Source organism: Neomonachus schauinslandi, chromosome 4 (assembly GCF_002201575.2).
Source record: "Neomonachus schauinslandi chromosome 4, ASM220157v2, whole genome shotgun sequence".
Lineage (NCBI taxonomy): Eukaryota > Metazoa > Chordata > Mammalia > Carnivora > Phocidae > Neomonachus > Neomonachus schauinslandi.
Window position 1 is genome coordinate 90,606,602 of NC_058406.1, and position 12,782 is coordinate 90,619,383.

Genomic DNA, 12,782 nt, shown 5'->3' on the forward strand with positions numbered 1-12,782 from the left:
CACACACACACACACATTTCCTCCTTCTAGATGCAAGGTCAGCTGTCGTGCACTCCGGTCAGGAATGCCACCAAGGTTATGAGCCTACCGAAGCCAGCCCTAAGTGCTGCCTGCCTGGTGGTTTCAGGGCATGGGGCTGATTGTAAATCTGGAAATCAGTGCACTTGTCCCCTCGTCCAGCCTGAAGTTCCTGGAGCAGGTCACAAGTCTGTCTACATCTCTCCTACCTAATTCTGCGCTTCTGAAGGAAAAGTGCAGCAGACAAGCCAGGAAGGCAGGCGCAACAGTAATGAACATGACACTGCCCACCCCCCATGCTGGTTTCCCCTGTAGCCCCAGGCTGAGCAAGGCCTGCCTCAGGCCCTCATAACAGGCGCTGGAGATGCAGAGCTGTGACACGTGTAGCTTGGTCACAGGCTCCTGGAGGAGGGTCACAGTCCCCTCCTTACAGGGTTTTATAGGAATTAAAACACACGTACACGCACGTACACACACACACCCAGGAAAGCAGTTCTAGTTCCATGTGAAATTAGGGGAAGGATAGTTTCTGTTCCATTTGTCTGAGGACTGCCAGCAGTCGGCCTGGGGTGCACACAGAGAGGCAGGAACCACAGCAGTGCAGAGGCTGGGTATTGTGTATTCAGGTTTTTATCTTGTTTTTTCCCAACCTGGGACCCAGCAGTGAGACACTGGTCAGGTGGTGTGGGCATGGCCCTGACATGTCTCACCAGCACAGGCACGGAGAAGACAGGTGACAATGCAGGACAGGGCCCCAGACTTGAGGGTGGTTTGAAGGAGACCGTTCTTAGCATGGGGCTAAGCTTCAAGTAGACCCAAAATACCTCCAGTAAGACAGCCTTCCCCCACCCATCCGCCCAGAAGGCTTGGCTAGTCCCCAATGTACAGGGAATAAGAGCCCCCGTTTTTAATCTACCCGTTATCGTCAGAATTTCCCAGATGATTTTTTTAACCTCTGCTAAAAGCAGATTAAATAGCTACTTCAGGCCATTCTGTGGTACCAGAGGATTCAACTCTTGAGTGTGCATGAGGGGCCCCCAGCACCCCTCTCTTTAAAGCAGATTGTGAGTTACCTCGCTGTGCTTTCTTAAGCCCAGGACTGAGCTGGGTCTTTCTGGCTAGACCCCATCAAAAGCAAAGTATGGCCAAGCAAGGGAGCAGTGGGAGGTGAGGGGAAAGCAGCACCCAGTTATGTCCAGCTACAGTGCTCCTTCACCCTGTGTGCATGTGCATACACACCCCCCTAACTTTGGGGCCAATGACTCTTACCTTATGTATGCCAGTGCCGTACGGTGCCTGGAAGTCTCCCTGCCGGGCTCCGTGTCCTGGCTCACAGAAGGATGGTCTCTCAGGCCACAGTTCCACACCCTCTGTTTCTGGGACAGTAACCACGCTGAGGTAGACTGGAAGGCCTCAGGGCAGGTCTGTGTATCTTTACCACTTGGGATCTCCTACCCAATAGCATATAAGCCTGATGAAGAGGCTTGATGTGGCAGCTACTTTAGCTTTCCTCTCTCAAGCCCCATGAGAGGAAGGAAAGGCTCACTGCAGCCAGACCAGAAAAGCCAACCTTCCTACTGCACAGGTCTGAGCCTTTTCTACAGTGTGGATGGGGAAAGAAGCTTCACAGTGGTTTCCTGGGAGCCAAGGTAAGCGGTACAAGAACTACAGCTGCAGAAGGGAAGGGAGTGAGAGGTCAAGAGGAAGGGAGATGAGGCTGGCCAGTGCAACTGAACTCTCAACTTCTGTTCTACAAGGCACCTGTCCTGTTAGCCTCCCCCACTCCCCTGAAATGCCACCTAAGAGGAGCTACGGAGAGTGCCGCAAGACATGGCAGACAAAATTGCATGTCTTGACCAGAACTTTGGGAGTTTCTTATGGCTTGGGGTGGGGGGCCTGAGATGTAGCCATGGACTTCTTTGGCATGATGGGGGAAAGGAGCACCAAAACTTTTCAGGCTCAGAGTCAGGGCTTGGCACAGCCTAGCAGTCTTCCCAGACCCATTCTCTTTACCAGCGTCCTCTTCTTGGCCAACGTCAGCCGCAGCAAAAACTGCTTTGAAAAGATGAAAAAGTGCCATGTAAATGTGGACTATGGGAGCACTCCGGCATCATCTGCCATTTCACTTGCCTGCCAAGGTTGATTTGTCTGATGTGGCTGGTGAGGCATCTCCTTCGGTGGTTCCTCATGAAGAGAACAAGACAACTCTCCAGACAGAGGAGGGCTGCCCTTTGGTCAAGATTTTATCAATGTAGGAAATTAGGTAATGATTTAAATTCTGGTTTTTAATTTGTTTTCCTTATACCATTTCCTCTTCCCTCTTGGACTCTACCATGACGATCTCCTTCCAGAAGTACCAAGAGAGTAGCCAAAGAATTTGCATGTACAGAGTTTAGCAGAGCCGGGTCCAATTTCTGGTAGGCTGTGTCTGTACCAAGAACGTGAGGGTTGCATTTCTCTCTCTATGCAATGCCTGGGACACATTAAACTGTCAGTGAGTATTAACCTGCCCATTCAATGAATATGCTTTGAGCCAAACTAAGATAGTTACCATTTACAGTATGAAAAAAATACAGGCCATAACCAAAATACCAAAACTGAGCTGCTTTCCACCAATTCTTTTAATCCAGTGCAAGCGTTTTTCCATAGCACAGTTAGTAGGCTTCATCCAGACTTTTAAGAGAACTCTGTGGGGAGGCGGCCCTCCTCCCCAGGGATCCAGGAAGACTTCATTATCCACAGGCTGTAGCCCCAAGTTAAAGAATTTCTAAACTCTCCTGCTATAGCATCAGTGACGTTTCTTTTGAGAATCTATCAGGTCGGGAAACTATGGTCAGCTGGCCCAAACCAGTCCCACTGCTGGGTTTTGTATGGTCTGTGAGCTAATAAGAGTTTTTATATTTTTGAATGGTTGAAAAAACTCAAAAGCCGCGTGAAAATGATATGAAATTCAGATTTCAATGTCTGTAAATGAAGTTGTACTGGAACCACACTCTGCAGTTTATGTACTGTCTGTGGTGACCATCCTGCTACCGTGGCCCGACTAAGTCGCTGTAACAGAGAGCGCCCGGCCTGCAAAGCCTAACGTATTTACTGTCTGGCTCTTCACAGAAAAAAGTTCCCTGACCCTGGTCTATTTTCATGCCTGGATGTGGACTCTGCCCTTGCCTTTATAATGGCATTTAAATATCCTCTCCTTAGGCCACACACTTCTGAGGCACAGTGAGCCCTACCCACAGGCTGAAAAGATAAATAAACCAGTCACAGATTGCCAGAACAGAAACTCAAGCCAGGTTTAATGATCATAGTCTAGTTTTCAGAGCTCAGAGGCTCCAAGGTTTGCCAGCCTGGGTGTACATAAGTGGGAGGGATGGGGTCCTGGACACAGGGAGGCCTGCTTGCTTCGCCAGCAGGGCGACAAGAAGTACAGAGGTAAGAACACACAGAAAATGGGAATCAGTCAGCTTTACTGTCCCCAGCTGGGCTGTGCCCTCTTGTGGCCCCTTCCTAGGAGCCCCATAAATACAGGCAAAGAAAAAAAGATCACAAATAATCACATAGACAGATTGTAGAACCCTGTCATATTCTGTCTCCAGGGACACCTGCTTCCTGGGAGATATGTCTGGTTTATGGGTTCAGGATGGGGGGGAAGGGAGGGAGGGATTTCTCAGCTTTTTCTTATTATCAGACCTGGCAGTTTCCAACACAAGGTTCTAGTGAGCTTATATATGCTGAGTACCTAATCGCCCAAGTAGAAAGCTACCTTTGGGTTCTATCAACTGAAATGACGGGAAGAGGCTAATCAGTTCACTCTTCCTGGTGGGGCAGCCAGACACATCTACCAGTCTTTCAAACGAGGGGCCTACCTAGTGGATATAGTAGGGAGACATAGGGCCTCAGGGTCTTTTCTTATTCCTTAAACTGGGTAGGACTTCTGAAGAAAATGGCCCTCCTAGTCCTCAGGAGCTCAGAATGCTCCAGAAGGCCAACTTCATTTGACATTTATCCTAAAGATTTTCAGAGCCCTAGGTAGTGCCCAGTGGGAAACTGCAGCGTGGAGATGAGATTTACCCCGGTTCCTTAATAAGTCTGAGGAGGATGGCCTGGTCACTATGGCTCCAGTAACAAAATCCTCAGACGTCTCTGGAATATAAAAGACAACTTTTCCTTCATACCCCTGTCTTTCCAGGACAGTTAACACAAGAAGAACAACTTATTGCTGCTTGTTCCCCTGCCTGTTTCCTTCTGGGTCCATCACTGACCTAGTTCTACATTTATTTCTCATATATATTGTCTTTAATCCAAGAAGGTTTCTGAGGGGTGTGAAGAACCAGCCAGCTCCTCATCATCCCTTCTCCCCAGGTTGCCAACCTGCGGTTCTCCTAACTCTAGTCTTTGCAGAGAAGTTACTCAGTGCCACGGAGATGCGGGAAAAGCTTCAGGGAGTTCAGAAATGAAAAGTACAAGTGTTTGTATCTGGGGAGCCTGGCGTGGTCACTGTCTCTCCCCTGGGGCAAGGTAGCTGTGTGCATGAAGTTGGGCACATAGGTGGAACCCATTAGTGGGGACTACAGAATCACTGTCCCGAGGGAAGTCAAGGCGCTAGTGTGCATGCACACTTGGAAGCATGCATACCTAGGAGCATGCAAGTACTTGAGGGAAACGCTGCACCTCTCTCGACAAACTAGGTTACTAAGAAAGGATGGACAGCAGTCTTGACATCCCAGGAACAGACAAGGGAAGATGTTGAGTTCCAGTCCCCTTTCCCAATCTTAACAGGCAGCAGGAGTCAGGCCCTCCTAGCAAGCAGCCCTCACCCGCAGGTAGAGGACATACCTCTTGGAACCTAAAGAGCAGGTTAGAAAACTAGAAGATCTGGAGAACGTCCAATGGACAGGGAGCTTGGTTGGGAGAAGGGGAGACACTGAAAAAGACCAACGTCAGAGAACATTTTCACCTTTGCCCTGCTCATCCCCTTGCCAAAGCTCGGAGCACTCATCTCCTGGGGCCTGCAGGATAGTCAAAGGGTGCAGTCATCTCCATACCCAAAATATTCTGCATCCCTGGATGGAATGGAATGTTGGGCCCGCTCTTAAGTTCCTCTGGTCTGACCGTCACAACTGCACCGACCTCTGGCTGAGAGGGATGGCGGCGGCAGAACTTTCCTTCTGAAAGTTTACTGCCAGCGTCTCTGTTAACAGGACTGCCTGGAACCTTGTGGAGAGGGGCAGGGCTCTAAGCCACACTCCAACTTGCCATTCTGGGGCAGAGCCCACCCAGTTCCAACCCCTTGGATGATGAAATCCCATGCGTTGGCTTTGCAGCAGGGTGTCAACATAGAGAAGACACATAACCGGTCCCCTCCATCCCCAAGCCCAATGTAACGCAGCTGGGGCCAGACTCTCCAGGATTCCTCCATTTGCAGAGCAGCATATTAGGGAAAACTCAATCCCACCCGAGCTTGCTAAGAAGCCTGAGGGAAGAGATGGCATCAGGCAATCAGGTAGGTCCAGCGGGATGCTACATTACAGAGGCTGATTTACCCTCCTCCTCCTCCTCCTCCTCCTCCTCCTCCTCGTGTTGAAGCGGCCCCCCACCCCAGGTTGTGGCAGGCATGCATAAAAGCTCTGCTTTCAGCAGCCCCCACCCTGGTCTGACACACAGGTACTGGGAACCAAGTGCTACCCAAGGGTTTCACCAACCAGACAATCAGCGCATCTGGAGTTTATCCGCCATCTATGAGTTTTGTGCCGGCACCCGTCCCGTGACACAGACCCCCTCAGTTCATGCTGTATCCCTCTGTGCCACTGATTCCAGGGCCTGGCACAGGTACCGCATCTCTCATTGTTGCTATATCTGACAGGCGACAGGCCAGACTCCTGCAAAGATCTGTCCACCCAGGACTCATCGGCAAAGAGACGCATTTAGTGGGAAATCACAACAGCTTTAGGGAGCGTTATCGAGGTCTCAGCCTTTTCCTGACTCCTTTTCCCCAAGGTTTCCAATTTTCCCAGCTGTGAAGTGTGACTTCCTGGCCAAAGAAGATGCTACAGCTCTTCCCCAGTGTGGCTCCTGTGGAAGATCCGCCCCCCAACACACACAACATCACAGGTGTGGGTGGGCAGAGATAGAAAAAAAAAAAAAAATTTTTTTTTTCCCCCCGAATGATTTTCTCTTAAGGAGCTAAGGATGACCTCGAAAAAGTTTAGGGAATCTGCTCTTCCCCCCACCCCTTCCTCATTCCCACCCAATTCAGACATGCTCCTTTTCCTCTACCACATGGAGAATTCCCAGGGCTTTGGGTAGGGGTGTAGCACTTGCCTGAGGATTAATATATCCCTATTTGAAAGTCGTGGCAGCCACACCCTGGTTGAGGTCGAGCCAGCTACTGTACCCGTGACCAATTCCCTTGGGGTCAGGAGGAACCCACTCCCTTGGGCAGCCAGCCCGCTCTTCCATGCCCTCATATCCTTCAGGGGTGCATTACCTCTCCTGGGGCAGAATCTCCCCACCAACCCATCCTGCTCACACCACAATGGGTGTATCAGAGAAGACCGAGCTGACCGATTCCGGATCCGACATCCTCCGCTGGCCCTTGCCGGTTGCCTCGGGCACTGGCAGGGTGTTGCCTGGCTTGAGCTTGCCGTTTTGACCCTGCCCAGGACCAGCAGGTTCCAGGAAGGCCACCCGCCGGTCAAAACCATCGTCCTTGTCCCCACCAACCATAGGATCGTGGTTGGGGGTGGTGCTAAGCATGGAAGAGCTGAGGCTGTCTCCTTGATGGCTAGACGGTTTCTCGACACCCCGGCACCAGCATCGGCAAGGGGTAAGGTACAGGTATATGAGGACCAGGACCACGCTGAGGATGCAGCCCACGAGGGTGGTGTAGGCCGTGTTGAGGGTGTCATGGTGGCCGTGCAGGGTGAAATTATACACTTTCAACTCCACAGACAGCGTCTCGTTGAAAGCGTCCCCCGTGGCGTGGCAGGTATACACGCCCCCGTCCTCAACCCGCACCTGCCGGAAATGAAGACTGCCGTCCTTGGACACCGTCACCGTGCCGTTGGCCAGCTCATCCAGCACCCGCTCATTGCTTGGCGTCACCCACACCTTGGTCATCCCCTGCTGCTTGGTGTCACACTTGATGGTCAAGGTGTCCCCCAGGTGGGCTTCCCAGGCACGCTCCTTGTACTCGCTGCAGTTGAGGAAGCTCAGGTTGAAGACGTTGAGCAGCTTCTTGGAGCTCACGCAATACAGGTCCTCCTGGAAGTCCGTCACGGAGCTCAGCTGCCGGTGCTGCCAGTGTGAGAAGAGCTGGTAGAGCTCACAGTCGCAGTGCAGGGGGTTGTTATGGAGGTACAGCCCGTTCTTGATCCACGCGGGCAGCTTCTGCAGGTCGGGCAGCGGTAAGTTCTTGAGCTTGTTGGACGAGAGATCCAGGAGGGTGAGTTTGGGGAGCTTGGCTCCTTCCTTGACCAGTTCCAGAGGGAAGCGGGAAATCTGGTTCTGGCTCAGGTAGAGTTTCTGCAGCTGGGCCATGTCGTCGAAGGCGCAGCGGTCCACTGCCACGATGTGGTTGTTGTAGAGCAGTAGGACTTCCAGGGCCTGCAGTTCACTGAACAGGAACTCGTCCAGTGTGCGCAGCTGGTTGGAGGAAAGGTCCAGGTAGCGCAGGTTGGGTACGGGGGAAAAGGCCTCGGAGGAGATGAAGTTCAGGTGGTTGTGGCTCAGCAGCAGGGACTGCAGGTGGATCAGGCGCGTGGGGGTCCACTCGGCCCGCAGGCGGCTCAGGTTGTTGTGGCTGAGGTCGAGCAGCGCCGTGTAGCTGGGCAAGGAGTGCGGCACGTTGGGCAGCTGCTGCTTGGAGCAGCTGAGGATGTTGCTGGCGCACAGGCAGGCAGCAGGACAGCTAACCGCCGGCCGGCCGGCCCTGGCCGCCTCGAAGAGGAGCAGGCTCCAGGACAGCAGCAGGAGCCCGAGGCCTCCCGGGTCGCGCTGGGGTTGCATAGTGTCACTGGGAAGGGCGAGGAAGGCCACCAGGAAGATCGGGGAGAGAGTCACCCGGGCATGTTCTGGTGGGATAAGGAAGGGTCACTTTCACCCCAGGCTTAAGAGAGAGAGGAGGGGATTGGGGTCACCAGGGCCTCTGCAGGTAAGGACTGACCCTTCCTCCTCCCTGTCACACTCCACCCCCACCCCTCCTCCACCCCTATGTTGGGCTACAAGAGAAACGAAGAGATGCTGGGTAGTTCCCAAGCGCTGTGCCGGCAGTGGGCTCAAAACACTGGGCAGAGGAGGCGAGCACAGGGGCCTGCCCGGCTCGGGTCACGGAGTGTAGGATGGGGGTATGCCCCGGATGTTAGTTAGGGGCTGCGCGCGCCGGGTTTGACAGTGGGGTCAGCAGGGCCTCTGGGGAAGAGCCGAGGGAAGGTCAACAGGGCACACCTGCTGGGTAGGGCGCCTACTGCCGGGGTTGAGGGTTCCCGGGGGCCTGTCGGGGCGGGCACCCCCGGGACCGCTGGTCACTGCACCTGCTCGGCAAGGACGTGTCTCAGCCCATGGCGGGTCCGGGAGCTCCGTCGCGGCCTCCCCCAAGCGGCGCCTCACCGGCCGGCCTGTCGCGGCGCTCGCCTCACGCAGGGGCCCGCGCCCGGCCACATCGCCTCCCGGGGACTTGCCGGGTTCCGCTCCACTCCCCCGCGCCGCCGCCTCGACCGCTGCACCCGCAGGAGCCCACCGACCACGGCCGCCGCCTCCGGTTCCGCGGGTCCGGCGAGGAGCGGTGCGGGGAGCGGGAGGCGCCGCGATCCGAGCGGAGGGAGCGGCGTGGGGGCAGCGAGCACCGCGCGCGCGCCCGTCGTCGCCGCCGGAGCCTCGGGGCGCGTGCGCGCGGCGGGGGCGGGGCGCACGTGCGTGTGTTTGTGTCGGAGCAGGACGGGCGGCCCCGCGCCAGGTCGTCTTCCCTCCGAGGGAGTCGGGGCCGGGGCCTGGGGACCGAAACCGTCGTCAGCAGGGGATTCTGGCCCCTAGCTCCCCTATTGCTTCCTCCACCTTCTGTAATTCTTGTCACTATCCGCCACCCTTCTGCCTACCGAAACCGCTCCCGGGGAAACTAGGTCTAGCTGGAATGAATGCGAGGCAACTGACTCTGGGACAAGAAGCGTCACATGTCTTCTCATCCTACAAATTAAAGCCACCTGGCTCAGCTCCCGCCTATCAGTATTGGCGGGAAATTCATTAGTCACGTTCTGAGGTTCCCCCACTTCTCTCTCTAGGACTGTGAAGTCTCAAAAATGTGGGGAAAGATTTGGGGAAGAGCCTTGTTGTGTATTTCAGTCTTGTTATTATTCCACCATCGTTGGGGTACCACCGAAGGGTACATTTCCGCAGCCTGCAAGCCAGGTGGGCAGAGTGCAGGTAACGGGGAGCGGTCTGTGGTGCATGGCCAGGCCCCAGGATCCCACCTGCCCAGACTACACACACACACACACACACACACACACACACACACACACACTCTTACTTCCTGCCCAGACTACACACACACACACATACACACACACACACTCTTACTTCCAGGCCCCAGGATCCCACCTGCCCAGATCACCCCCCCCACACACACACACACTCTCTCTGTCTCTCTTACTTCATTTAAGACAGGGACGGGCTTCCACTTCTGGAAACTCCAAAACCTTTCCCATATGGAGCAATTCCAACATATTTTCTCTATTACCTAATCCTCAAGATAAAGCTGCGATGGCGGGGTGGTCTTCTTTAAGAAGCTGGGGCAACATACTTTCTCTATTACCTAATCCTCAAGATAAAGCTGGGATAGCGGGGTGGTCTTCTTTAAGAAGCTGGGGTTTTGGTTTTTTTTTTTAGATTTTTTTATTTATTTGAGAGAGGAGAGGGGAGAGCACATGAGTGGGGAAGAGGGGTAGGGGGAGAGGAAGAAGCAGAGGCTCTACTGAGCCCGGAGCCCAAGGTCGATCCTAGGACCCTAAGATCATGACCCCAGCTGAAGGCAGAGGCTTAACCGGCTGAGCCACCCAGGCGCCCCTTAACACCAAGAAGCTGTTAACCAGTGTGTGGTGGTGGGGGTTGGGCATGGAGTGAGGCAGTTGTAAGAAGAGCTTAGACCTTATAACTCAAGACTATAGCTGTTCTTGGGATGGTAGACCCTGAGGGAGAAATTACCTTTTTATTCTTTCCAGTCTCTTAAAACAGCAGGAGCGAGACTGAAATTAATGTCTCAATACATTAGCCTGCTAAGTTTTAAAAAGAAAGAATTTATATCTGTCACATATGTTTTACATTGAATTTAAGTGAATGTATTATCTCTTCAAGGGGTATTAGCATGTTAACCTTATGCGTAGTGTGAAAGGTCTTTTCCTGCTCATTTGAGGCATTGGTGATAAGGTGGGGAGAGTATTCAGGGAGTAGGAAATACTGAGATGACGTTGCATCAGTACTCTATTGCTGCATAACAAATTACCCCAAAACTCAGTGGCTTAAAACAACCACATACATTTATTGCCTTTCATGGTTTCTGTTGTTCAGAGATTCAGGTGTGGCTTGGCAGGCAGTTCTGACTTGGAGGTCTCTCAAGCAGTTGCAGTCATATGTCAGATGGAGCTATGGTCGTTGGAAGGCTTGACTGGGGCTAGAAAATCAACTCCACAGAGGCTTGCTTATGTGACTCGCTCTTGCAGCTGGCTGTTGGCAGGAGGCCGTAGAGACCTCTCCACAGGCCTGCTTGAGTGTCCTCCCAGCATGGTAGCTGACTGCCTTTAGAGTAAGAGATCCAAGAGAGAGCAAGGCAGGAGTCACAATGACCTAGCTCTCCAAGGTCATGTCTGCTATCTCCACCTTGGTCACATGGACCAGCCCTGATTTAATATGAAAGAAGACTACACAAAGGCATGAATACTAGAAGGAGAGGATCATTGGGGGCCATCTTGGAGGTTATCACACACATCATCTTTGAAATCACATCTAGTTTTTAATTTTGAAAAATTTCAAACATATGCAGAGGTAGAGAAAATAGTACAATGAACTCTCATATACTCATCATTCATATTCAGTAATTATCAAGGGAATTCCATCATTTATTTTGTATGAGTATCCCTGAGACACGTGTTCTTCCCATCCCATTCCTTACCCCCACCCTATACTTAGACCACTTAGACTAGTCCTTAGAGCCCTTTCTGTTTAAGGGATAAAGGAGAGGCAGATATAAAGACAGAAGGCCCCTTGGGGTGCCTGGGTGGCTCAGTCAGTTAAGCAGCTACCTTTGGCTCAGGTCATGATCCCAGGGTCCTGGGATCCAGCCATGTGGGGCTCCCTGCTCAGCAGTGGAGTCTGCTTCTCTCCCTCTCCTTCTGCCCCTCCCCACCGCTAGTGCTCTCTCTCTGTTTGAAATAAATAAATAAATAAATAAAATCTTTAAAAAGGAAAGAAAGCAAGAAGCAAGCAAGCAAGCAGGCCCTTTACGCTGGACACGAGTTTCAAGTGTGGGTGTCTGCAATTCGGAGAGGTTACTGCAAATAGGGTCCTCGGTCAATCCTTTTTTTTTTTTTCAGCTCATCCAGAAGTGACCATGCCATTTTCAAATTTTAATGTGCATACAGATCACCTGGGGATCTTGTTAACATACAGTTTCTGAATCAAGAGGGCTGGGATGGGACCCAAGAGTCTGTATTTCTAACAAACTAATAAGGTGATACAGACCACACTTTGAGTAGCAAGATCTAGAGCTGTGCTATCCAAATTGGTAGGCACTGGCTACCAATTAAATTACCATTTAAATTAATTAATTAAAATTAAATAACATTGTAAATCGCCTCTTCAGTTTCCCTTGACGCATTTCAAATGTTCAATAGCCACATGAGGCTAGCTACCCTATTGAACAGAATCACGGGGGCGCCTGGGTGGCTCAGTTGGTTAAGCGACTGCCTTCGGCTCAGGTCATGATCCTGGAGTCCCCGGATCGAGTCCCGCATCGGGCTCCCTGCTCAGCAAGGAGACTGCTTCTCCCTCTAACCCTCCCTCCGTCATGTACTCTCTCTCTCTCTCTCATTCTCGCTCTCTCAAATAAATAAATCTTTAAAAAAAAAAAGAATCACGGAAAGTTCCACTGGATGGCGCTGGCACTGAGAATTGACTGATGCTAACTCTCCCACAGCTGCTTTCTAGACCAGAATAACTATCTATTAATTCACAACAAAAAGAAGACCTTGGTAGGATAAACAGGTTAGTGGGTGTTTATTTCCTCTTGCTGGAATGGTTCAACCCAGTGTTCCTAAATACAATTCGGAAGATTGTTTGAGCAGCTCAGCATTTGAGCAAAAGAGGTTGGATAGGTCTACTATAGGTTCTGAGACTCGATGATTACTTTTTTCTATACTAGAAGGAGTTTTTTCTTTTCTCAATAGCTAGTACTGGCCAACAGAATCAGAAGTGGAGAACACTGGAGGAAGGCACCCTATTAAGAAGCTACCTTTGACTCCGTTTTAAAGACTCCGTGAGGGGGCACCTGGGTGGCCCAGGCGGTTAAGCATCTGCCTTCGGCTTAGTTCATGATCCCAGGGACCTGGGATCCAGCCCCATGTCAGGCTCCCTGCTGAGCAGGGAGCCTGCTTCTCCCTCTTCCTCTGCCTGCAGCTCCCCCTGCTTGTGCACGCACTCTCTCTCTCTCTCTGTCAAATAAATAAAATCTTAAAAAAAAAAAAAAAGAGTCCATGAGGCTGGCCACCCTTCTTTAG

At 52.1% G+C, this 12,782-nt stretch overlaps 1 protein-coding gene across 1 annotated transcript; it reads right to left on the minus strand.

Moving 5' to 3' along the window:
- Window positions 1-6,543: 6,543 nt before the first annotated feature.
- AMIGO1 (adhesion molecule with Ig like domain 1) lies at window positions 6,544-8,092 on the minus strand. Its single transcript, XM_021690238.1, has one exon. The coding sequence runs from the start codon at window positions 8,023-8,025 to the stop codon at window positions 6,544-6,546; it is 1,482 nt and encodes a 493-aa protein (XP_021545913.1). The 5' UTR covers window positions 8,026-8,092.
- Between the last annotated feature and the right edge of the window lie 4,690 nt (window positions 8,093-12,782).